Below are 27917 nucleotides of genomic sequence, written 5' to 3' on the forward strand. Positions count from 1 at the left end.
GGGCTTCTTTCAGGCTGGGAAAAACTTTTATGTAGCACGTATTGAGAAACAGAAAGCTGTACCAACAGTTTTTCATGTTGCTCTACAGTTTTCTCATTAGCGCTTTTCATCTGAGTAAAATAACTGAAAGTTGAATAATTGATTAAGACTAATTATCTGCTTAGGCAACATGCAAGAAATAATCGGAGTATCTCCAAGCGATGGCAAACATTACCTTGGTTCCGTCCAGCTACGTAGCATTCACACATCATAAGGTGTGGCTCAAGTTGAGTGAAAAACCCTGTTTAGAATTCTGCATACATTTTCTGCCAGGTCAGCGAAGCAACCGGCAGTAACCACATGTCCGAAAATTGTAATTTTGTAAAAAAAAAAAAAAAAAACCTGCGCTACAGAAGGCTTCTCTACGAACACGAGTTGCGTGTACGTGATGCTGCACTGTATCCAGGGGAAATTCACGACGTAGCTGGGACACTTCAATAGACACACTTTATTGTTACCCTCACGTTTACAAAAATACATTTCTGAGGGACAGACCACGACAATTGGGCTACTACGAACGTGTGCTCACACAGGAGAAAAATGGTGGAGGATGCGGCCATAGGGCAGAATAATGAAGATATGTACTGCACTGTCACAGCTTCTATGTGCATAGAGCTTGCGCTTTTTACATTAGCGGGTAACGTTTACATTCTGCTATGCTGTTTATTATAAAAGCTCAGCAGCTCATAACATTACTTGACAAGCACTTGGTCGAACAGGGTATGTCCCACCACAATACAGTCCACCAGGAGTAAAACCATTAGCACAGCAATAACATGACGACAATTTTAACAACAAATGACAGAGCGTGCTTTTCTGCAACAAGCTTTAAACTCTTTTCGACAAGATCCGAGTCCAGCAAATGCAACATCTGACAACAGCTGCCCTTGCCACTTTTCACAGTCCTCTCAAAATTTTGCTTGCTGGCAAATGGCTGTGGAGGGAGGGCTTATGTGATAACCAAGGTGTAGGAAGGTGCATACATATTCAGAAACAGTTTGAAATAATTCTCTCATAATACCTAGTGGACTTATATGTGCCACAGACATAGTGCAGCGATTTTGCCAAGCATTAAGCTAGGGTTAGTTTTATCGTGCCTCATCATCAAATCGTGGTTTTGGCACATAAAACCCCAGAATTCAATTTGGCTGGCTTTAACCATGATGCACAAAGAATTCTCGGTTAATATTCTTGCTGCCAAATATCCATTATAAGTGAACGAGATGCTTAAACGCTCATGGCAAGAAAGTAGAAGCAAGTGCTGCCTTTCTGGTTTCTGTTTTCCAGCTGTGCTGTCAACAAGGGCAACTGCTATGTTAAAGTGCAAAGACATCTAACGGGGGCATTTCTAATGCAACTACTGTTTATCACTTTTGAGTCCTTGTCTGCGTGAACTGCTTCAGCAGCTCGCCAAACTAACAGAGCTACTTAAATGACAGCCACAACAGAGTAGCATGAACGATCGCACACATGTATTCTACAGGAACGAAGAATGAGGGCTGAACACTTGATGCTGGCAGGAAGACACCTCAACTATATTTCTGTTTGCTTTTAAATAGTATTTCTTTCTGTAAAACTAGTCAGTGATAACGCATCTGCAGACATACCAAACACTGCAGGACATTACTGTATCACAGCATATTGAAGAGCTTCCGATTAAGGCAATGAACTACAACAAGTATAAATTATATGTATGTATATATTATATATATGCATATTTTCTCTGAATGACAAACCTGGATATATTATATGTATTTGAGGTATAACAGACTTAAAAATAGATTTTTTTTCTTCCGAAACTATAGGGTTTGTTCTCAATGTGGCTGCAATACTTGCTGCAGTGTTTGCTGTTGATGTACAACTACTATACGAGTGATGATTAATGCTAGAACGTTCCAAGCATCTTACTTCGTGGGGCACAGGGCACACTGATCAACAATGGCTTTTCACATGCTCTTCAAATGGTGACATGCTGTGGAATGTGTATGGTGAACATTGAGCAATCTTTGTCTTTAGAAATGGGTGAGTTTCTGTGCCGGAACATATAAACCTCCGACATTTTTAGCTTCAACACAGTGGGTTATCAACAATATCAGTGGAAATGTGGGAAAACATGCAGACGATGCCGTACACCACTAATATAGAGGGACACACATAGAGGCCCAGTGAAGCGTTACGGAACATATATTTCACGGACTGCACTGACAATAACTGCAGAGCAATGTCTTGTCACTGTGGAAAATGCCAAATCCACTGAACAAAAGACTGTGCCCAATATAGCTTTCCTGGCAACAAACTCTGTATTTTACATAGATTGATTTCTGGCTGCCTTATGGGAAGTTCTAATATGCTAAACAAAATTTGCCCTTGCTAATACTAACAGTGCTATAGTGACATGACTGTCAGTCACATTTTGACCAATGATAATAGCACTGCATGCAGGTCAATACCTTAGAGTGTGTTTTAAGTGCATACATTTACAAATAATTAATTAATAAGCCATGAAACTGCACAAATGCAATCTACTTCTGAGTAGGAACATTACAAAGCAATGTGCACAGTTAAACACGAATGATATGTACTACCTGTCGCAAAAGTTACCAGGCCAAAGCACTCACAATCAGACTGGACATGAAGTCAAGTGACGGCACTGCACCTTGCTAACATTGATATGCTTGTTGGGTACAGAGGCCCACAGCAGCTTAAACATTTCAATAACCTTACATTTCTACACTCCGCTTTCAAAAGGTTTTTATCAATCCTTGGTACCTCTACAACCTGGTGACCACAGAGTTTTCACGGGCTTAAGTCCTGTTTAGCAATGAGTGCTTCAGTCAGTAGAACTTTTGCAACAGATAGTATATCAGCTGCAAATAAGAGTAAAGTTATAGGTCAGTTTTCAAGGGTTTTAAAAGCTCTATAATTACTAGTGATTAAATCAGTTCTATTATCAATGGCTTCCACATTGTAGAAATAGCTAATCCAACAAACATTCTCTGCTTTCTGATAATGCTAGAGTTGAAAAATGCTGCCCAAAAAGTTTTATATATATATATAAGCTCCGCAGTATAAACTCTTCATGTGTCAATAACAGAGAATGGAAACAAAATGGGTCCTACCGTTCTTGCATTGCCCGTCATAACACTTTTATTTGGCAGGAGCCAAGTAACTGCCCTATGCATATTCTCTTCCCTTTGTTGGTTAACTGTCGCCTAAATATTTCTAGAAGTAATTACAGTGCTTGAAACGAAGTGAACAGCTCACTTAACAGTCTATTTATTACTGCTATGTTTATATATAAGTGACATCACACTCACTTTGCCAACGTTGGTTGCCACTACAGGTAACTAACTCTCTTGGCTGGGAAAGAAACCTAATTCTGCTGCACTGATTTCCGCATTTTAAATTACAGAAGTCTCTGTCTGCTGCTCCCAATACAATGCACTTTTTCACTATCGAGGCAGAATATATTATATAAGATTAAGCTATGGGGTTGAACGTTCCGAAACCGCACACTTGTTCACGGGAGACACTGTAATGAATGCTTCTGGATTAATCTTGACCTCCTTGGGTTCTTTAACATGCACCTAAATGAAAGTACACTCATTTACTGCCTGGAAATCATCATTCAGCATACATGATTCTGCAGTAAAATTTTTTGTATTTAACAATAACTGTCACAATCTTTTTCAGTTTGGCAGAGCTTTCTAAGCATGCGAGATGGCACCCCACTAAGCCTTTTTATAAGTAGACGCTGTAGGGCTTGAACTTCAGTAAGATGGCAGACATAGTCACACTCTCTTTACAGTTAACTTCCAACAAACGCAGAGTCTGCTACGTTGGAAGGGGTACACAACACAAACTGTTAATGACCTGGTGATGCATAGCAGAGCTATGTAAGCAGCAGCAACAGCAAACTACAACATCCCAGGAAACAACATGGAGGAAGACAGCCCTATAAGAAAGATGCCTTGACTTCTTAATGTGATACATAGCCCACACAAGCCACTCGGTTGTTTTGAACACTAATTTATTGAGTGGGCATATAAATGGTTAGTGGAGAGAATCTTTAGAACAGCTAACAGTCAAGGAAAGTTTCATGTGACATTCCAAACGCTAAAATTGACAGCTGGCTAAGTTTGGCCTTAATTCTATGCCCTTAGTCTACTTAGGCAGAAAAATGCACATTCCACTGTGAATGCAAATGCAAATTTACAAATATAAATACGTGCCACTAATGCCATGGCTGCCAGCCATGTTGTGCTTTTATGGAACCCTAACGAAAATGATGATAGGAGGGACATGCTATCATCTGTTTTTACAAGAGGGTTCAAAACTTCGGCTTTCTGGCAAAAAGGGTACACCACAAAGTGTTTCGTAGTAACATCAAATGCTCAGTTGCAAGCAGAAAGCACTTGTAGTGCTGTGAAATATTGCCAGCAACATAACAAAAACTATTGTACTTAATGAAATGCAGAATTTGTGCTGCCAGAATCTGTTCTTCTGCAAGAGACAGCTACTGAATGCATTCTTTTGCATAAAAATAATGTGGCACTGTATTGTGTTCATTAATGGCCACAAATACGCAGGCAACGAAAGCCTCCCGAACTGAAGTGGTTTGTGATGAAATGTTAGGAGATCATGTAAGCTAAAAGAAAAATGTAACGGCGGTGACGATGAAAGTTCCCTTCTGTTACTTTAAGGAAACTTCAGTATGCCCATATGGCAGATTATATGGGTGTCCCCACATTGAGGATTCATGAGTGCGATTTCTGTCAAATGCAACGATTACACATTTCCCAAAAAGAGGCAGGAGCTCCTCGCTCCCTGTCCCCCAAGTGCCAGCCATTGTGGGACATAGTGAACCAGTTCCCCGCCACAGTGGATGACAAGACAGCTCTGGTGTAACATTTTCACTTCTTTGACCTCAGCTCACATTTCCTCATCATGTGCACGGAAACAAGCTTTGGGCATTGCTGTCTTCTCACGCAGTATCTTGCTCACTGATGCAAAACTGTGTGTAGAGCACGCAAAGGTGATGTCACACTAAAGCAACAACTGTGAGGCACCCATGTGTTAACTTTGTTACTGTTCTCTCTGCTTGAGTGCACCAAATTCACTAGTTTCTGATTCCCTTCTGTCATACTGATGCTTGATCCAAATTCGTCAAAGAAGCAGCGTGCCCTGCTGGGTAAGTCATGAAGTGCTCTGAATGAGCCATACCCATGTATCACAGCACCCTGTACATGCGATTAAGGCCTTAAGAGAATGAAAATATTTCGTTGTTAATAGATTTCCAAATATACTATTACAATGCATTCTGTATTCTCTCCAAGCGAAAATAAAAAATAAAGTCAGAACGGGCACATGAGAATTAGCTGGAGCAGTGGATACTTTGTTACACTATACTTAGCATAGGTTTAGCCTACAGTTATGGCTAGAAAGTCAAAATCCAGAGAATCTGAGTAAGACACGTTTGACACAGCTTTTTTAAGAGCACCAAATATGTACCTGAAAGAGTGCTTTCAAATTTAAGATAATGTGTATTACTCAGAACACTTGGCTTTCCTGTAATCATAAATTGACCACTAGGTGGGCCACTAGCGCAAGCTGCCTACGACTAGGTGTAGTCAAGAGTTAGCAGCTGGATCACCAGGAGACAGAAGGGAAAGTATTCAATGGCAGTGGGCCCACTATCATTTTGGCTACCACTAGCAAACTTGGCTTGCAGAGTCTGACACTGGTGAGAGGGCAGTGTGCCTGTAAGGAACAAGCGGCAAGGCACTGCTCAAGACTCTACGTGACCCATCAAGTTCTGAGCAATCCTGCGAGACCATGACAGTGCCAAGCATGAATGTGCACGGTGGTGAGTCAAGTGAGGGAGAAGGGAGAGGGAGACACTCCTCTGCTGGGAGATGGCCCTTAGCTCTCGGCCAGGGTCTTGCTGCGGCGGTAAGGCCGGGAGAAAGTGCTCTTGCTGCGGCCTCTGGTCTTGGTTTGAGCCTTGTCCACCTCAGCGTTGATCTGGTTGTCGCTTTCAGGTGGCTTCGCGGGAGACGGGTCGGCTATCGACATCGACCTGAGGGGCGACACGCTGCACTCCGCAACCCCGACCCCATTTTCGCCTTTCAACAAACACCCTTGGTGCAGGTGCCATGCACGTGGTCGTACACGAACAGCAGGTGCATGGTGCAGGAGAGATTGCAGTTGACAGCAACACTAACAATATTTGGAGACTAAATAGTGGGTGCACTCACCTTCACAGAACGTACTCGTGGTTCTGTGACTACTTCCTACTGCTAGCTAGCACAGCGTGAAATGGTGTGAAACTACAGTTATTGACTTCAGAATAGTGGCTAGCCGGGCTTGTTGGTACAACACATTCTTTAGCAAATAGCGTGAATAACGGGACACAGAAAAGAGGCACATGACACAGGCGCGGTGTTGTGTGCCTCTTTTCTGTGTCCCATTATTCGTGCTGTTTGCTAAAGAATACAGTTATCGCTACAACTACAGCATCCAAGCCCAAATATATAGTGCTAAGAGGGACATGGACAAGCCACGGCCTATGTTTCTCTGAATGCATATTTGCCGCAACGAATGTACAGACCTTGCATATGTTTGCAGCAATGTGCGAACACATGGCTGGCACTACTGTCTGCACTTCTGATAACAATTGCCAATGCTATTAGTAAGACCACATGTCACAACTGTTACGGCTCAGAGTGTGCCACTTCTATGCTTGGATGAAATGTACAACAGCCGTTTGACCCGAACCACGAAGACACATTCATAGTGGCTTAATAACAGAAATGGGCTGTAAGGGGTAAATTCCGAGTGCTTTAGAAGGAAGACACATTAAGCTAGCACATTAAAGTGCCTAAAAATCAGAAATCTCAGGCACACTCTGCAGTAAATGCGAAAAGGTGCTTGAGAAATGTTCCAGCCAAGTATGACAGTGACTGTACTGTGTCGCTGGTGCTCATAATGCATCCGTAATATGGTGATGCCAACAACGTAAGGTGTAGCATGAATGATGTGACATTTTTTTCGAACATATGTACATGAAAAGTGCCCAAGTCACGGCACTTGCCACGCATAACCTCGCCAATGACACTCGGGGGTATCAGTAGAAGGCATAGACAATACTGCCAGGCATGTGTTCGATTGTTGTTCAAGGCATGCACAGTCGCGTGCAATATGATCTGCAAAACGGTGCCCATGTTCAAAAGGGCCCCAAGACTGCACGGCGGCGCCAACAAACAAATCATTCGAGAACACCATTACAATTACTCGGGGATGGAAGCAGTGAAGGAAGTTTTGGAGTAGCTCTGGAAGCAGCAAAATTTAGCACATTGGAGCAGGTCTGGAGCATGAACTGTCCATTTCGAAGCAGTAAATACACGTTTTGGAGCAGCCTGGTAAAGGTCAATATGAGTGAAATACAAGCATATGAAGCAAAGGTGTTCCTTATTTGACGTTGCAGTACACATAGGTTATGGCAAGTCAGTTCTGTGGAAGCTCACAAGACCAGTAAAATTCAATACAGGGAAAAACTATCATCCACCCGACTGTAGCATGAAGTTGCAAAGGAAACCCGTACAGGTTTCTCAGAAACCTCCATTAAATTACATACCAAATGTGCCAAGAAACTGTGGTCAAGAAATAACTAAATGAGGGCTTTCCATGAACACTGACCACATTATGTTGACAGGCTTATGTTAATGCTAGTAGAGTTTCCTTTTTTCTAGTTGAGAACAAGCAACTAATATTTTGAGGAACTAAGAGGAACTAACATTTATTACCTTACTTATTCAATAAGGTGGCATGCAAAGGTTGCAAAATAAGTCGAGATGTAACCACTAACAGAGTATATACTGACCTAGGTCATGTGTGGTCCTTATTTCCGGGGAAAAAGAAAAGAAAACAAATGTTGCGAACATATATTTTTTAAAAATCCGCATGACAGCGCATTCTTGCACCAGTAATATAAGTGGTCTCAGACGCAAACATTGTCATCAGTGCACCGTGTATATTATGAATGTGTAAACCTGGGGCATGGTCTTGCAATGGTTTGGAAAGCAAACCGCTACAATATTGCCCTACTTCGCAATGCTGGTACTGCTGTGCAGTTTTGAGGCCTTTTTGAACACATGCATGGCGTTGCAGCTTATACTGCACCTGGCTGTACATCGTCACTCACTGTTAGAGGGTACACAGGTAAGCATGGCCAATAATCTGTGGAGTGCTGCAAATGCACGCTGTGGAAACCAATGTGCAGACACAACAATGAGCACCTTTGGTATGCTGCACCTACACAGCTCATGCATACCTGCACTGCAGGGAGACGAGCTTTGTGTCGCGTACATGACCTATTCTTTACTTTGGAAGGCAGGTTTAAAGAAACATTAAACAGAAATGGTAAATACAGTCAGCCAATTTTCCAGACGCCCGTTAACTCGGATGCCTTCGCAGCACCGCAACACACCCCATTGAGTCAAAGTATTAGAACGTCTGAAATTTCTGACGCATAAACTCTTCTCCACCCGATTTTCTGGGATTTTTGCCATGACCGCAGGACCGAAACAGCATTATCGAAGCCACCACCATCGCCATTTTGATTATGTCTCCGCTTCGAACAGGCGCTCTCGCATGCACATCCACTGGCAGCTGTAGCCACCACTACCGCGGCAATGCTAGGCCTACCTGCTTCGACGTTCGCTACTAAGCTTCTTGCTGTTCGGCGCCGTGTTTTTGATTAAAAGAATTCGCCGCTGTCAACAATGACGATGACACTACCTTTGTAATCCTTGCCAATGGCTTCGAAGCTCGGAAGGCACGACGCGTTGCACAATTCCGGTTTCTGAAAGTCAGCTTCGCCTCAATACAGAAATGTTATGAGGTGAAGTAAACTCAAAGTATTGCGGTGAAGCACATTAAGAGTGGGACGGAGGCACATGTCGCGGGTCACAGCACGCATTCCTTAATTACACACGTGTGCACCCGCCGTATCCTGCCAAAGCATGAGCAGCGACACGCCTGATAAGTGTACGATACCTAATAAGTAGCAGGCCTTGAAAATTATTCTGACATATTTGTGGCGATTTGAACCGTTGAGGGCAGTAAAAGGCATGCATTCATTTTTTCAGGCTGCCTGATTTTTCGGACAAACGTTTTCGCGGCCCCTAGGGAGTCCGCAAAAATCTGACACTGACTGTAAAACTGGATATGTCAGTTGTTCTTACAGAGAGTAGAGCTCTGGTAAGCCAGGAAAAATATGAAAGCTAGAGAAATGTGGTGAGCGACACCCTTGAAGTTTGTGCCCCGGCTCCCTACGGCATCATGAATTACAGCAGCGTGTGCTTTGGGTTTGCTTAGAGCTAAAATAGTACACTGCATTCCAAAGTAATAAAAAATTCAACTTATCAACTTTTTTAACCTTCAATTGCACAGATATGGCCTAATTATGGCAAAGTAAGGCAACATTGCTGTTGTTGTGCTGACAAGGAGTTGTGGTTTTCTCATCTAATAACACATCCTTTCTTTTGTGTGTGTTTACAAAATATTTGAAAGAACACTCGACCAGGCAAGGTAGAATTATGTTAATGTTGATCATTGGTGTCCCTTTAACCCCTTAACCATTCTGGATGAGCTCAGCTCGTCAATGTAATCCTGGTTAATGTTGCCTTAGATGAGCCCAGCCCGTCAACGGCATTAATCCCATCTTCAATGCGATTTGGACGAATTCAGCATGCTCAGCTAGTTTTTCTTCTACTACACAGACGGCGGCAGTGCCAGTGTTCGAAATCTGTAGTTATTCCGCACTTTTTTCTTTTACTACATGTATGTCAGCATTCTTCAGTGCCTCAAAGGCTGTATTGATTCTGTCTTTGAGTTCTACAACATAAGTGGCAGCACTGTCAGTGCCCAAACACCGGGTTTCTTGGAACTGCGCACATTTTGCACCTATTCGCAAATTTGGAACAATGGTGTCTACCATATATACAGTGTGTCCCACATAACTTGAGTCAAGAATTTAAAAATGAAATAAGCGTCGGAAGCAAATTGAACCGAACGTATACTATATGTAACAGCCTATAGTAACTCAGACAATTTTTTGTTCTCCCCATAACTCGCTAACTAATTAAGTTTAGTTACCCAACTTTTTAATTATTGGCCGAGGACCTCAAGTATGATGTGCAAATTTGTGGAGTACCTTCAGAAACCACCGATCGAGTTGTTTCCTTTACGATACGTTACACGTAGTCCTTTATTCCGGGTTGTAAAGAAAGCCCAAGAAATATGAAAAAAGCCATGTGACGGAGCATTTGCGCAGTGGTATTGTGCTGTTCTCAAGCAAGCGTTCGGTGAACAAGGTCGGCTGCATCATGACTGGCGATGAGGAAGCGGCAGGCATTCTTTAACTCATCGGCAGTGCTCGGCCAGCAGCATGCATTTTTGCCGTCATCCAATGGGAGCCGACCTTGTTCACCGAACGCACGCTTGAGAGCAGCACGATATGACTGTGCAAGCACTCTGTCACGTGGATTTTTTCATATTTCGCGGGCTTTCTTCGCAAGCCAGAAAAAAGGACAACGTGAGATGTATTGTAAAGGAAATAACTCGATCGGTAGTTTCGGACACCCCGATCGTGCACCCCGTATACATATACAGGGTGTCCGAGCTAACTTTAGCCAGCTTAAAAATATGTGAATGCCACCTAGCTGGGCAGAACCAAGGTAAAGTTGTTTGCCATCGCTTGGAGATACTCAAATTATATTTTTCATTCTGCCTAATCAGATAATTAGTCTTAATTAATCACATTCTTGAATATTATAATTATATGAAAAGTTTCAATGAGAATATTGTAGAGCGAAATGAAAAACTCCTGATACAGCTTTCTCTTGCTCAATACGTGCTACATAAGAGTGTTTTTCTGAGTGCGAAAGAAGCCCGCAAATGCACGCAAAATTGCTGTGTGACTGGCTGCTCAAGGCACTTTGCAACATTACCTGTCCAGCTACGTGGCATTCACATACTTTTAAACTCTGGCTAATGTTAGCTGGGACACCCTGTATATTGCATAGTGAAGTAAAATGAGGTTTTTACGCTTAAAACATGAAGCAAATTGGTTGAAAATGCTTTAGAAGGGTTTTCGATGAAGTGTGAAAATAAGCCAAAAAGAAGAAAGAGAAGGGGTCACTTTTGGTCAAAATAATAAAACATTTAGGGGGTTAAATGAATGAGGGCAAAAGAGCAAAACTCATGTCATGATAGTGCAAGTATGCTGTGGTAGGGCAGCAGATAGTGCAATGGTGACTCTGGCCATTGCCGCACCTGCGGATTAATTTTTATTAAGGCATTCATGTATGGCACTCCACATATTGACAACCAGCCAAATGCTTCTGAGTTCCTTCAAACAATAGACCGTCAAAGCTCCATTGTCGTTCATGTAGCTTTCTTATCACTTAGACATTTTATTGAGTTTTATCGAAAGCTTTGTTTTTAATCATAAGCTTTCAGTGTTCAGATCTAGTGCAAAGAAAGTAGTTGATGCCAAAAAGAAAGCAATATTAGGCATGAAGACTCATCTCTGCCCTTGCCAGGCAGAAATAAAAGAAAATGGCCAACTGCATTATATCAGCTTTTCATAAAAAGTAAGACTGTGTGCCATTAGAAGCACTGTATTGACTTGCTGCATAAATATGTACCATTAGCAAAGTTTTTTATTCAGGTTAGTATAGACATAGCACAATGGGAAGACATTCACTGTGAAATACACAAAGGAAATAAGAGAATCAAAGTTGCTCTGCAATGTGAGCAATTCTTCCATGCAGAGGAAGCCAGCGAAGAGAACTGCCCAAATCAGTGCCGCAGTGTCACTCTTCAACATGAGAATGCATGTTCTCACTGTGCAGAAATGCCCAAGTCAGACATAGAGGACTAGAACAGGGAATTTTCTTCCCAACTAGCTTAGTCACTAGATTCTGTCCCTTCAGATAACCACTTCTTTGGTCTCTGTTAAGTGCACCACTGGAAGAGCTTTTAACAATGGAGAAGGGCTCCAAAATTTCCTTGATGACTTTTGTGGTGTGAAGCATAAACTAGCAGCGATATCAAAAAACTCTCAGTACATTAGGAGAGCATTGTGAAAATTTGAATGGAATAAGAAGTTGAATGATTCTGTGTGTATTTGTGATAGAATAAATTATTCTGTCATAGTGTGAGAGAGAGGAAAAAAGGAATTCAGGCACAAACTTATGCATCAACTTAGCAGATCTGTGCAATGAGTAAGGTAATTTCAAAAGTGTGCTGTTGGGAATGCAGCGTGCGACAGAAAGGCTATATATGCTATGTGTGCAAGATAGGCTAAATGCTGTTAGGAATGTGGTAATGGGTATGTAATGTATACATGCACAGGGAAATCATTTCTACTGCTCAAAACTAAGCGCGAAAGTGGAGTTTAGGGATTGGCTCAATCACTAAATGCCAGTCATCTCGATCTTTCAGGTTTCAATATAATAACGGGTCACACATTGCTTAAATCACTAGGGAGACCTACTGACATACCGACTGGTGTTTACCGCAAATCTGATGTGTTACTCTAGGAGAAGCTGCAGACATTTCTGATCTGCTAGTAGAATATACTGGGCCATTGCAACAAATGTTATCAGTCAGCCTGAGCTAGGTGATGTGCCCTGAGGATAAATACAGCAGAACCTCGTTCATACGTTTCGAAAAAAAAAAGATGTGACCAGAAACATACTAACCGGGAAAACGTATGAGCTGAAGTCACTAAAAAATATGGCAGACTCAACTCTAGCTGTCATCTCTATAATTCGAAGCATTGTGCCAAGCTGGTTGGGCCTGAGTGGCAGGAGAGGTGCACTGCCATTTTTGCGGCTTCAACAAGCTTGTGCTTGCACTCCCCAAATTTGTCCTGATCAGAAGCTGCTTCAGGTGGAAAATTTTGGCGGGAAGTGTTTACGTGCCCACTCAGCAAGAATCATTCAGGCACGAGACACCAACATGTCGAGTGTTTGGTGCCTGGGCGGTCAAAGACGCCCTTTGTTGTTTTCCTATTGCTTGGTGTTTTGAGACAGCAAAGAGAAACCAAAGCGAAATCTATGTGCAATGCTGGAATGTGATGCCATCAGAGCGAAACATGACGCTCACTTCATGCCGCCAGCAGAAAGCAACAGTAGCATTTCGGTTATTGCCTATCAAAAGCGTGCAATACTTCCATCGGCACTAATTCACATACGTTGCGAGACAGATAGGTGAACATGCTTATCGCAATAGGGTTGGTGGCAATAGCTGTGAATGTGATGCGTGATGACCATAAATGCGAGCTGACTCTAAATTGCACATGCCTCGTGGCTTTTCTTGTTCACATGGAATCTAGTGGGTGGAAAGTGCATCATATGATCGCAGTTTGGTGATATACTGGAAGTTGGTATTGAAAGATAGTGTTTTCTGGGAATATTTTAACCAGTAAAGAAGAAGCTATCCGTATTGAGTCATTTTTTTTCTTTTTTTGTTCTCAATCGCAAGAGTTGGCAGTGGGTAATCGTATGAAATAGGACCATATCAACCAGGTTATGCTGCACACCAGCAGACAACAGAAGCCAAATGCACAAGTGTGAGAGTGCTTGCAGTACAATGGTGCGGTGCAGCTAATGTGAAAGTGTGCAGCCAGCCAGAGCTGTAAATTAGCATCTAATATCTATAACATCCAGCGCATCTCCTCTTTTTTAGGTCCAACATAGCTCTTCTTTTCCTATAGTAATTACACTGCATGAAACTAGCTTTGAGTGGTCAACCTTAATGCTAGACCACAATTGAACAGCTTCCCTGTCGGTCAGATACGATTGCTTTACTGTAAGTTGTGTTGGCAGGCATGGCCTAGCTGCAATGAAGTCTGCCAGAATGCTACATATAAATTTCATATCTTTTGCCAATGTCTATACACACAGGTCAACAGAAGCTGTATTCATTTAAATTTGTAGCAACCACAAATGTCAGCGACCTGCTACAATGAAATAGGTCTTTGGTTCACTTTTTACAACTGTCCAATATTGGTAATGTCTTTACAGTTTATTCCTATTAAACAGGCACCTTTAAAACAAATTTATGACAATTGTACTTGGAGGTATCTGCTCTACTGTACACATAGGACTGTAAACAGGTAGCTTCTACAAAACATGCAAGTCTGCCGCAGAGGGGCATTGATCAGGCTTTTATGTAGCATTCTGAGCCCGCAAATTCATTTATGCTACTAGAAACTGCATCTTATAAATAGAGAGTCTTTAAAAACAATCAGCCCACATTAGGTCACCTTAAAGACCAACTGCAGCCGAATTTCAACTTCAGGTAAAATTGGAAACCCAATGTGGCTAAAATGGTTATAAATGAGTAGTATGGTACAATGTTGAAGCAACCTTGGCAAAGCTGCATGGCTGGAAAATGTCTAATTTTCTTATTAACAGTCTTTAAATAGCACCTAAGCAGACAATGCATGCACATGGTGGTTAGTGTATGTTACGTGATGCAAATCCAGCACATAGCCTCCGAGATCTTCAGCTACTGGCACCACCTCATCTTGGAGGTCACATTGGTCCTCAATGTTCTGGTATTATTTTCAGCAAGCAGTAATGGTGGCATGTCTTTCTTCCTTTCTTTTTCTGTTTTTAGTTTTGACATGAAAAATGTCTACTTTTGTGAGCTGTTCGTGATGCATCCATCTGCATTTGAAATGGGACATTTTGCACAGAGGCTGCTCTAGATATACATTACCTGAAACAAGGCACTTTATGCTATGTGAAGTTTTATTAGAGTTGGTCTTAAAGCTTTGCATAAAAAAAAATGTTGGCCATTTTAAAATTACCCTGAAGACTGGTCACAAACACTGGTCTTAAGGAAAGCAGTGCTTTCCGGGCCACGTCATGTGCATAATTCAGTGCAAGAAGGTATCCTTACCAAGCTTGATTATGCTTGTAACTCACTATAAGAATGCTAAGCAAATTTTTACTAATATACTTGCTGGTCATGTTAACTGTTTGCTTTTATGTCTGCTGAAGATACCACACTTACATTATTTATGTTGTTTACATTAGTGGTTTTCACTCATGATTACTAGTATGTAGTATACCTTTCATGCATTGCACATCTTATCTGTAGGGTATTTTTAAATAAATATAGATAAATTGCAGCATGCCAGCCACATGGTGCCCAGTGAGACAAATAAGCGTACGCACCTGAATATGGTGGATCGACGGAAGCGGTTGGGCGAGCTGATCTTGTTCATGTCGACGCTGGAGGGATCTGCCTGGAAGGCGAGTGCATTCATTATGACGTGGTCTGGCACCACGCCCAGTGGGTGCACCTCCCGCATGATCACACCCGCCGGAATCTTGTAGAACTCGATGCACTCAAGAAAGTTGCCCATCACCTCCCGGAGCTCCGCCTCCGGCATGGTGTCACAGTACCGCTTGCTCCAGTGCACAGCAGCCTGTTCCGTTTTTTTGTTTTTTGAACCCCACCGAAAGGTAGAAGTGAGCAAATTTGACTGGACTGGATTGCATTACTTCATTTATGCATGATTACTGCATAAGATTGCATGAAAAAATAGTTGAGTCAATAGTTGAAGCTTGGACAGGCTCCTTCTTTGTGTTTGTTAAAACAGCAGGAAGCAATTCTTACCAAGAGAACACACACACGCACACACACTTCCCTACCAACCAATTTACAATAGACCTATTTTTTATTCCCTGGCTAAAGAAGTACTACAGAAATTATGCTTAATGTACTGCAGTGTGTAAGGTACTAATTACAGCTGAAAATTGCTGCATATCACTTTTTTTTTGCTTTGACAATATATGTATGAGTGTGAATGCTCCTCAGCATTTATAGCACATTTCACATGGACTATAGCACAAACATCGCAAGAAATGGCCGATGCTCTTCCTGAAACTGACACAGTTCAGATGTCTAAAGAGAGAGAGAGAGGGAGATGGAAGCAAACAGAGTTAACACACCTGAAATTTGGTGAGCTCATCTGCTGTGAGTTCCTCACGTGCCAATATGAGCCTCACAACATGCTCTGGCAGCAGGGCAAAGGAGCCAAGGCTCAATACCTCATTGCCATGGTTGTCAACAAATTCAAGCACCTGGAACAAAAGAAATACCTTCAGGCTTTCTGCAATAAAAGAACAACAAAAAGAATAACTTTCTGGGTACAATATGTATCATTGAATCAATCTTGGCAAAGATGCATAACTGGTAATAGTCTAAATTAAATTTAAGCAGCACTTAAGCAGTGCTATGAAATGCTAGTGCATATGAAATGCTAGCCCAGCCTCTAAGATTTTTGACGACTCCTGGGTGCTACCCGATATCTGAGGTCATGCGGAGAGAGGTGCCTCACCAGTCCTCGATACTTTCCGGTTCATTTCTGGCGAGCAGTAATGGTGTAGTGGTTTTTGAAGTTTTGCCATCAAAAATGCCTATTATTGTGAGCTATTTAAGATGCATCCATTTGTACTTAAAATTGTGCAAGGGGGGCATCCTATATCTACACTATCTGAAACTAGATTTCTTTATGAAGCATGAAATTTTGTTACAGTTCGCCTTTTAACGAAATCTCACAAATAAGCAACGAATCTCGTATGTGTTCCTCGTATGAGCGGAATTTCCAGCAATCAAATGCTGCCCTTGCCAAGCCTGCATGGGTGTTCCCTTCTTTTCATCATTCCTACCACACTTAAATCTATGGAGCTGTCCATGACTGGAGTAGCACAATATGACCAGGACAAGAAAAAAAAAAGAAAGTAAATGCAAAAAAGAAAAAGAATGCAGCAGATTGAACGAGTTGGAATCTATATACAGTGAAGCTTTGTGCGAGTGTGCATAAAGAGTCGAATATGAGTACAAGCACACACGCAGACACACACACACACACGTATGCCTGCACGCCTGTGTGGGCACACATAAATTATACTGGGTTTTTTGTTAAGCATAGTTGTTGACTACTAGTGAGTATGATGGATGCCTTACGCATCATGGTTTCAGAGGCAGGATGTGCATAAGCACGCAGTGCAATTTGAATCCATTCTATCTGCACGAAGCATTTGCTCATTACCACGCAGCCACGAATACAAGCTTTCTGGTTTGATATTTTTTTCACCCTCTGCAAGGCTGGTGCTGCTGCAAGGAACCCAGCGGCACACGTGCTCTGCTGTGATTGGTTGGTCTATTTGGCAAGGGAACAGCCAGGCAGCAGTGCCCACAGTCATGAAACCTGGCGAGGTTCGCAAAGAGAGCTTCGCTTTTTAAAAAGTGACAACATATGCTGTTACCTACTTTTCTGTGTTGTGGTGCCATTGCTACCATTATGAACATGCACCGATGTTGCCCGGTTCTACATTCTTTAGTGCAGGCGTTGAAAAGCAGTCAGAACAATCCTAATTAGCATGCATTAATGTGACGCAATATAAAGCTTGCAATAGCTAGAAACAAAGCTATGACACAGTAATTTTAGTAGTATACTGTTTTGCTTGTAAACACTTTAAAAGTTTCCCAATGTGCGTGCAATGTTTCAACTGGACCCTGCGTGTGGAAAGTGTGATCACTTAATATACCTTCTGGACAAGTGACTTTGTACACTTGTACTGGATGTAACGTTCTGCTGACGCCAGCAGGGCGCACACAGTGTCAACGCTAATGCAGCATTGGACAAAGCCCATGCAGCCCTTTCTCAATTCTTCCAGTCCATAGTAATCGGCAGCATTCATCAAACCTAAATGACAGAGAAGAAGCATTCAGTTGTGCTATGTAACTATGAGGAAGCGTCACAAACTTTCAACTGAACAAAACTGGCTTCAGCCTATACAGGGTGCCCCACGTAACTTGAGCCAAGATTTTAAATATGAAAGGCGCGTTGGAAGCGAATTGGACCGAACACATACTATTTGTACTGGCCCATAGTAACTCAGGCAATTTTTTGTTTTCACCATAACTCACTAATTAATTAGGTTTGACTACTCAACTTTTTAATTATTCACTGAGGATCGCAAGTATGATACGCAGATTTGTAGAGCACCTTCAGAAGCCACTGATCGAGTTGTTTCCTGCACAATATGTCTCACGCAGTTCTTTTTTTCGGGTTCCAAAGAAATCCCACAAAATATGAAAAAACCCACGTGAAGGAGCGCTTGCGCAGTGGTATCGTGCTGCTCTGAAGTGTGCATTCGGTGAACAAGGTTGGCTGCATCGTGACTGGTGACGGGGAAGTGGCAGGGTGTTCTTTATCTCCTCGGCAGCACTCGGCCAGCAGCATGCATTTGCGCTGTCATCCGATGGGAGCTGATCTTGTTCACTGAATGTACACTTGAGAGCAGAATGATATCACTGGGCAAGTTCTTCGTCACGTGGCTTTTTTCATATTTCGTGGGCTTTCTTTGCAACCCAGAAAAAAGGACTATGTGAGATGTATTGTACAGGAAACAACTCGATCGGTGGTTTCTGAAGCTGCTCTACAAACCTGTGTATCATACTTGAGGTTCTCAGCCAATAATGAAAAGGTTGGGTAATGAAACTTAGATAATGAGTGAGTTATGGGGAAAAAAAATTGCCCCAGTTACTATAGGCTACTGCGAATAGTATGTGTGGGGTTCAATTTGCTTCTGATGCGCCTTTCATTTTTAAATTCTTGGTTCAAGTTACGTGGGACACCCTGTATACTACAGTAAAACCTCGTTAAACCATACTCGCTTAAACAGTAGTTTCGTTTTAAAAGTAGTGAGGTCAGATCCCCGACTTGGCGGCCATTGAACATAATGCATTTTGTGTCTGCATAAACCATACCAGCTTATTGCATACGTGTCAGTTAACACGTAGTGTTTCCACTTTTTGTTGTGCAGTCACAGTGGTGCGTCATTCCCATTGGGCGGCCTGTCAAAATAACAAGCCTCAGAGATTGGAACAATGGCCTACAAGCGCCTTGTGCGTTTGCGCGTGAAGCCACATCAACATCAACATCATTTTGACGTTGTGCAAACAAGGACCAGCATCATGCCGAAGCTCCGCATAGAAGAAAAATTGGACATCGTGCTATCGAACGTGGCACAAAGAACTCGGCACTGGCACATGACAGGGTTCTACTGTTGACTGTGGTGTGTGGAATTTGGAATGCGAAGTTGCTTGGCAGCACTACTGTGACCCCGAAGAGATGTTGGCTACGAGGTTCGACTTTTTGCCATCGTTGCTTCTGTTGCAGAAGTGTCGCCTAACGACAGTGATGAGGAGGACACGGAAAGAAATAGCACGGGCGATTCAGGCCCGATAGTGGCAGAAGCTACGCATTACGTCAGCCTCATGAATGCAATCATCGTGACAAGAACAGCACCCCACAATGAAAAAGGTGCCCCACGACTTTGGAGAATATGCAACGGCGACGAGGAATCTGCCATGCGAGTGTTTGCCGAAAAGAGGGAGCTGGCTGAAATGCTGGCTCGCAGCTTCAGTAATACCGGTGTCACACACTTTCGATCGCGATCAAGCCCGATCCGGATCGGAATTCTCGATTGAGATTGGTGGCCTCACGCATCTTGCGTAAATGAGTCAATCATGATTGAGCTGACGACAGGCCGCTGTCGTCGCTGCTAGTTCACCACGGCATCAAACGAAAAGGCTTTTGTCATGTGAAGTGAATAAATAGTGCATTTTCTTGCCCTTTCATCGCACTCTCTCTGAGTTCCGTTTTTGACAGGTAAGTGGGTGATATCATGCTATTTCGGTTAAGCAGTAGTACCGTTTAGTACATACTTTTTCCGAGCTTCAGCCAACTATGGTTTAACAAGGTTTCACTGTACTTGATTCATAGATGGCAAGCAATGTTGAAGAAGCTACTCAAGTAGCGTAGTCGCAGAAATGTATCACTCTGTGTGCTTTTTCATAGTGAAGTGATCTTTGAATTGAGCTTTCCATAGAATAACTTCTTAATATAGTGAAACCGCTACATAAAAAAATGAAGTTAATGTTACGTCAAATTCCATACTGCTTGTATGCCTTCCAGTATGTAATGCACTATGTTTTTGTCACAAATGCAAGCGGCATGCTGTGGAAGCTGTGTGTTAAGTGTGGTTGTGAAAACACACTGATGTGTCGCTCAGTTTGCCATTCTCTAGTTAATAGGTTAATAAGTGCCTTCTACATGACAACTGTTTCATACATTGCGACTAATGTATGAAGTCAACCTTGTGCCAAATTACTTTGCACAATATGATTTCTTGCTGTAATTTAGCATGCACAAATTTTCTGTCACAAAAGCAGATAGTGCGAAAGGTATTTTGCCCCAGCAAAACGAGGGTGCGTAAGTTCACAATCAATGCAATTAAAATGCCTCAAGTTCCATGCTAGAAAAGCAGTTTTAGTGTATAGTTACTTAAAATTTCACAGTTCGACAAGTCCGAGTCCAAACGTGTTCAATTGAGCCCAAGGTCAGTATGAAAAAAAAAAAAATTACACAATTAGTTTTGTAAATAACTGCTTGCTATTACTGCACTCAGTTATACTAGGTCTACACTTGTGCTGCTTTACAAATATATGCCTTCCTTACTTGTACTGGTGCTCCTGCATCTTTCATTTACTTCCACTGAAGCTGTTGTGATTTTAAATGGTAGTTTTTTTTAAACAGTTTGCATGACACTGGATAAAAACAGCCAATATCCAATATGTAGAGTGAATGCCCAAATGCCCTAAAAGTAGAGGCGGAAGTAGGTATCCAAGGTGGTTCGACTCAATGAAATGCAGTGTATGTTGTGTGATTCCAAACAAACTGTGTGATATATGCTTGAATGAAATGTGAACTAACAATGCATGGCTCAATCAGTCTAAGAATTTTCTCTCAAGAAACTCTGCATCACAGATGTTTAGTGCAAATCGAGCTCACACAGCTCAGGGTTGCTGCTGCAATGTCACAGATTACCTTTTGATAAAGTGGGCATCAATACACTAATGCTGTGACAATGACATTGCATATGTCCTATGTGCTGAAATGCATGTCCCTGCTAGTCAGAGGGCCCCACAGATATAAAAACTAACATGTGCACAAAAAGTAAAACATCGCCAGGATCAATCTCAGGAGAGTACTATGTATATGTTGAAACATGTGCAGAATGCTAAAGTGGCACAAGAAATTCTAATTATTGTAAAAGCGACAAGAAGTGCAAACCAGGCGTATGTATCAGTAAGTTCTACAGTTTTTCTTTGATTGAATAATGCGGCAACTGCTTGTAAAGCATTTGTGACTGACACACTAATGGTGTAGTGTCACCCGGTACTGGAGCATCCATGTTGCGCTGCCACAACCATAATATTGCTGAAAAAATGAGTAACAGCGCTAAGAACGGGACATGGAGACTGAGACAGACAAAGTGCTTCGCCTATCTCAGTCTGCATGTCCTGTTCTTTGCACTGTTACTAGTTTTTTCAGACATGTAGAAACTGGTCCAAGTTAGCCCTTTATTTCGCGATATTACTACCGTGGCTGAAGCATGTCAGCTGGGATATATCCGCTTTAATAGGTAACATCAGGGCACACAGTTTATATGGAAGCAGATAGAACAGCGAAAAATGGACACGCTGACACTGGCCGGCATCAAACTGAAAATGTATTGTAAGCGTGTTGTCACAGTCACATTTCCAAATTTAGCACTAGTACTGCAAGCATAAACAGTCTTCACTTAACACCCATTAGGAAACAGAGAGCATATGTGGATGCGGCCACGTTCCTGTGTATCAAACACAATGCCCCAAATTAGAAAACAACTTGCAATGATTTCCACAGTTCCAGAGAACATTCACATGCAAGACCTCAGTACGACTGTTTTCTGTGGAAACTTTGGTATGTTCAGTTATTCCCTTGACACAGTTAAGAAAGCATGACTACTCCTGCTTTACTTTTAGTTAACACGAATATCAGAAGCTGATAAATAACACACTAAGAGATGCACAAGGTAGGCAAGGTCAAATGAGAGGACATATATTCACTAGTGCAATCCCTGTCTATGTTGCATTGTGCCTTCTTTACAGCATAATGAACCAACCAGACCAGCAAAATGTCTCATTATACTTAATATTCCTTCTACTAAATTATTTTTGCAATCCCGTTCCCAATTACAATATAGAAGCAAGCACACGAGCCATCCAAGAGCACTTACCCAGGAGTGTTCTGGCCTGCAAGGTAACACAGCCAGTGTGTATGTACTCAATGAGTTGCCTGAATACATCAGGCTCAAACTCCTCTATGATCAGAGTCTGGTGTGTCTGTGGCTGTAAAAACTCCAATGGTCAGTACAAGGGTTGCACTAAGAGGCACAAAAATTGTCCCTCTTTCAATCCATAGTGTACAGCTCTAACTGTTCTAACTTCTGGTGTGCACAAGAACTGCACAGAAAGTCTGGAATGAATGTGTCAGGGAAAAGAAGAATAAGAAGAAACTAACTGCACCATGTATGTATTTTCTTTTGTACAACTGCCCATTAAACATTAACTTGACTCACAGATGCCAAATCATGGGGCTAGTGTGCATTAGGAGCAGGCTGAAACCTGGACCCTGAAACACATTTTATGAAAGTTGAGAAATGCATTTGAAGTTAAAATAGACTATTTTGAGAAATAGTGTTCAGCGAAAGGTATTTCAATGCATGGATTGGAAGCCTAGCTATTGACAATCAAAGATAGCCTTTAATCCCCTTCACAGTGCTCACGCTGCTTTTTCAATGCCTTGCACTGTGAAGACTATGTATGGTGGAGCGGGGCAGTGCTCACACTGAATGTCGCTGTGACGTGCAGTTCAAATTTAATTTTGAATGTTCACGTAGGCGCCACTGCTTCCAATTTTGGTGCCTACGACAAGCGAAACTCGGAGGCTATCTCTAAACTTACGGTTGAGTTGACGGCGTCTCCGAAAAGTCTTATTCCTTTGCAGTGCTACAGTTTATGAGATAGCGATGCACAGCTGTGTTTTTTCGCACCGAATGGTTTAAGTAGCACATTTCTTCCTGCACTGATTTCTGTGACAATCACACAATTTCCGAGGGTTGCACGAAATGTTGTCTTGATGTTCGCTCGCATGAGTACTATGTTGGCAGCACGCACATCGGCTTAAAGGTGCGTATATAGTCCGGCATAATGTGGACATGCACCAAGTGCTTCTGGCACAGGAATAGAAGATGTGCAATCACACACCAGAGCTGCTAGACCAGAGTGCATTGTATGCAAGCTCAGCTGGCTGGCAGCATGCTGGCCTACAGTTGGGGTGCTCTGAAGTGAGTGGGTGTGCAGAGTTTGCTTGTTTGCCAAACACAAAAGTGCCTGCTCGCCGCACTACTGTTCAACGCACTGAACTAAAGTATTTACTCGCATAATGACAGCACTTCTCGTAAAAAAAAAACTGATGCAAACTAAGGGGTGCGATCATTACGCGGGTTAAATTTTCCACGAAAAAAAAATATTTTCTTTTTTCATCCCGCATTTGCTGCGGGATGACATGCAGGTGGCTGCCGCTGTCAGTGTGGGACACCAAAACAAAAATGGCGGCCGGCGGAGCAAGCTGAACGCGCCGACACGATTATTTTTCTTCTCGCGAGTACATTACGCGCATTGAAACAGTTTATTCCGTATCAGTAATGAATAATATCATTAATATTGGCAAGTTTGCGACAATAACGCAGCCATGTCCACTTTGAGGGGAAAGAAACAGAGATGGGCGCACTTAGCTGCCAGTGACATTGAAACGCATAGCGGGCACGCTGCGGAAACTGCGGCATTTGTATTCACTACTATCCTGACATGGCATGTTTCCGCTAAGGGTGGGCGAATATCTTAGCTGCGTTACAAGCGTCGGCGTATGAATAGGGTACACTTCTAACGTATTAGTGTAAACGTGGCCACTATTGTTGCCGCTCACGATTTGTTGCGTTCCCACAAGTGCAGACGAGAAGAATCGAAAGGCACCCTTTATGTTGTTGTTGTTGACCAAAACCATTATGAAGCCTACAAATAATAAAGCCGAGGCAAGTTTGGTTGTAAATTTTTTTTTTCATGGAAGTGCTGAAAGTGATGAAAGGAATGAAATGGGGCATCTACTTAAGCATGTTGGGTGTGTGCAGACCGCTTCGTATGTCTTTGCAAGAGTCGTCGGTGTAGCATTTGACAGATGGTAAGCGCGGTCATCATTAGCTAGACTTGGCACACGACATATTGCTGTGACAAGTTCAGGGTGCGATCATTACGCGAGTGCGACTATTATGCGAGTAAATACAGTATATACAGGGGGCAAATTTTAGGTGATCCTGACATCGCTGTTGTGATGTATTGACTTTGCCAGCCGCTGCCCAGCATGCTGGAAATGCTGGACTATGCCTGTGCATTAGGCGATTGATGCCGCACTCCGGACTCGCTTTGAAAGGATTCCCAACATTGCGAGCTTCGACCACGATGGCTAGGAAGCAGACGACCTGTTCCAGTCAGAAACGGACGTTTGCGATGGCTCACCACACGCCTGGAGTAGTACATCTAGCTGGAGCTACGTAAGCCACAGAGACCAATCAGGGCATACAGTTGTCTTCAGCATGCCACAGCAAGTGGGCTCGTTGCCGCAGCACCCTGCGGTGCAGCCGCGGGTTGTAGATTCCCCCTTTCCATGGGGAATCTTCTCTAACAAGGTAAAGATTACGTATTTTTAAAATTCAAGTCATTGAGTTAACAAAACTTCCATCGAATTTATGTTCTGAATTATTTCACAAAACAAGCATTACAAAAGTTACCCACTTTTTGGTACAGAAGTCGTCTGGTGCCAGCTGCATTCAAAACCCTAACCTATGATCTGTGCTTTGGCTGAAAGAAGTCAGAAAAGCAGTTCAGCTATTGTAACTGGATAAATGTTGCTAGTTCTGCTATAGACTTATTAGGGTACAATTACCATATAGACTCGCATAAGGGCCGCACACCTAACTTGGCAGCCCAAATTGGGAAAAAAACGAATTCCAACAGATACACAACTGTGTCCGGTGCCACGATGCTACACATGCGCATCGGCGAATTCTCTTGTGCTGCAAATTTTCATGTGCCACTATTAAATGGCGAGAGCTGCGTGTTGACCTCTGATGCACTGCTACGTCTGGGGTGAGCACAATTTTGTACAAGAGGTTCAGTCCCATGCAAGGGCCACACCTCGTCAAAACAGAGAAAAAACAAGTGTGGCCCTTATGTGAGCGCATAGGGTAGTACTCCTTTCTAAACATACTATTTGCAGTGAAATAAAAAGAAACATGTGTTTGCCCACAGCAGCAATAAGCAATACAGGCTACACATTCTCTACCAGTGCTACAAACATCTATTCTGGAACAGTAGTAAAAAAGAGAGAGAGAGAGAGAGAGAGAGAGGGTTGGTTAAGCTGGTGGCATGGCGACACCTTCCAGTGACCAAGGGAGTGGAATACTTACCTGAGGAAACTGTATGTTCAGCATTGGCTCACTGCTTCTCTTCAAGAACAATTTCAATTTTGTCTCCTTGTTCAGATCTCGTTTTTTCGACGAAGCATCGCGGTCACGATTTGGAACTCCTTGGAAGCCACCGTACAGCATTTTGTGGAATACCCTAAAATGAGGAGGAAAGAATATGCACAGTCACTGTTGGCGAAAGCAAAGGGTGGCTGCTATGTTTTTCAATGAACAGAAAATGCCGACCAGTGCCCCCTAGGTCTGTAAACTAGACGGCAAGGGAGGGTGAATAATGGTTTGTTTTTGGTTGTTCCCAGACCAATGATTGTCAAGGCCTGGGGCAATGCGCAACGCATGGCACAAGAGAATGAAAAAAAAAAGAAAGAAGAAAAGAAACAAAGCCTGAGACAAAAAAAAAAGAAAAACAAAAACAGCAGTCAAGGAAAGCCACAGTAGCAAGAATGCTTGTCACGCAAGCCTTCAACCACTGCAGCTTTTGTCGAAGAGTGTTGCGTGGTTACCTGCTCCGTGCGGCCAGCACGGCCTTGACGGCACAGACGGGCTCTCTCGTGTCTCCCACGAGAAAAGTTACATCGCAAAGTTCAGGCATGCTTGCCAGAAACTTCATGTCTTCAGCCAGCCCGGTTTTGTTTTCAAAGACCGAGTAGTCGGGCTCTTCTTCGGAAGCCGCAAGGTCTTCTGCCATTCCACTCATGCTAGCAAGCACGTTAAGAGCCAATCCCTTCTGTCTGCCTTTAAGATCTTCCTTGATATCCTTTCTTCCTTGCCACTTTACTAAAGGTAGGAGAGGGTTTTTGACTAAGGTAATTCTACTAGGGTACAGAAGGTGCTCTGAAAAGAAAGAAAAACGGAGCTCATGTAAGCACACGAATGCACAATTGGAAATATACGTAAAAGCATGGACACACAGAACATTTCGGTGCATTTTTTTCCCTAAGGAGGTGACCTAATGCACAAAGATGAGACTAAGTACAAATAATATCGCTCAACACTCACCACACAGGAACTGATTTGGGTACGCAAACATCATGATTGTTTCACAGTATCTGAAACTTTGATATAAATATGGTAGGATAACAAAGAAAAATGTTCCGGGTTTATGGATAGTTACTGAACGAACAAGCCCTTACATTAACACAGCTGTCCAAGCCTGCACCAGGTACATACAACTAGGCATGTTCTGACGGCACTTTATGGAGTCCTATGGACACATCAGACCCAACAATTCCCCTGTGAGAACATTTCACTTCAGCGCAATAATAACAATTAAAAGCACCGAATTTTGTAACTAGCCAGAGAGCTTCAATATGCTACGTATGCTAGTTTCAATGGGAGTGAACCCATTCGAGCCTCCCTGGCCCCGGCCCACGCTCTTATCGCACCCGGGCCGCAGAACTCAGCTTGGCCGCAGCACGTCGACTCACGCACATATTGTCACTGCCGTTCGAACGTCGGGCGCGCTGCCGTTCTCTCAACACGCCCGCGGTCGCGACAGACCATTCGGCGACGGCGGCTGCGGCCACCTGATGCTGGAGCGCGGGCTGCGGCCAAAGCGACGGCAACGGGGCATTGCGCCGTGCGGCAAGAGACTCACCGGGGAGTCCAGCAGCTGGGAGGCTACGGCATGGCGTCGCCCTCTCTTGCCGCCGACGTCCCGAGTAGTGGCGGGCCCCTAGAAGGAGGCTGCCTCCATGTCGTCGTCATTCGTGCGGTCGTACGAGTGCGCGGCACAAGTCGTCGCCATCGCGGCGGCGGAGGGAGTGTCGATCGACTCGATGAGAAGGACGTCACATCGATCGATGGGCGCGCGCGCGCGCAGCAACAGCGCACTAGCCGACGGACTCAAGCGCGCGGAAGCAACTGCCGCGGGCGCTCGTCGCGGCTCGCTTCTCCGCAACGCACGCTCGAGCGCGATGGCCCATTTCGATGTCGATTCGAGTGGAAATCAGGATGATGAGCGCTGCCATGCGCGAGCGAGATCGCGCACCAGCTGGTACGGCTTGGCGACGCGTCCGCTCCCGAATCGGGGCGCGGTTCATGGCAGAAAATAATAAGAAGAATAAAAGTGAAACTTGAACGGCGTTTGACTTGGGTGGATGGCTGAAACGGACGCGGCACTGAACGACTAAGCGGGCGCTAGAAAGCCATCTCTCTTTCATCTGATCCCGGGCACCTGTATGAGTGATCCGCATACGATGCCAGACGGTCAGCTGGAAGTCCACGAAGATGCGCAACTTTAGGCAAGAGCATCGACGCACGTCGCTCCGCTTCACGCAGAGTTGCTAATTTACTCGGCACTTCATTTGCCCTTCCTCACACGGGTGTCACACGGTGCGCCTTCGATCTGCATAA

At 43.3% G+C, this 27917-nt stretch overlaps 1 protein-coding gene across 2 annotated transcripts; it reads right to left on the reverse strand.

Annotated features, from left to right (window-relative positions):
• Window positions 1-467: 467 nt before the first annotated feature.
• gprs (speckle type BTB/POZ protein) lies at window positions 468-27897 on the reverse strand. 2 transcript variants are annotated; one of them, XM_055076234.2, is made up of 8 exons: window positions 27160-27897; window positions 26066-26396; window positions 25548-25701; window positions 22260-22371; window positions 17679-17836; window positions 16077-16208; window positions 15297-15550; window positions 468-6118 (listed from the first exon to the last, which is right to left on the reverse strand). In XM_055076234.2, exons 2-8 carry the CDS (start codon window positions 26257-26259, stop codon window positions 5962-5964), a joined length of 1161 nt encoding a protein of 386 aa, XP_054932209.1. In that variant the 5' UTR covers window positions 26260-26396; window positions 27160-27897; the 3' UTR covers window positions 468-5961. The 2 variants fall into 2 exon arrangements, with proteins under 2 accessions (XP_054932209.1, XP_050043500.1); XM_050187543.3 differs by having other exon boundaries at window positions 468-6133; window positions 27160-27451.
• Between the last annotated feature and the right edge of the window lie 20 nt (window positions 27898-27917).

Source organism: Dermacentor andersoni, chromosome 2 (genome assembly GCF_023375885.2).
Source record: "Dermacentor andersoni chromosome 2, qqDerAnde1_hic_scaffold, whole genome shotgun sequence".
Lineage (NCBI taxonomy): Eukaryota > Metazoa > Arthropoda > Arachnida > Ixodida > Ixodidae > Dermacentor > Dermacentor andersoni.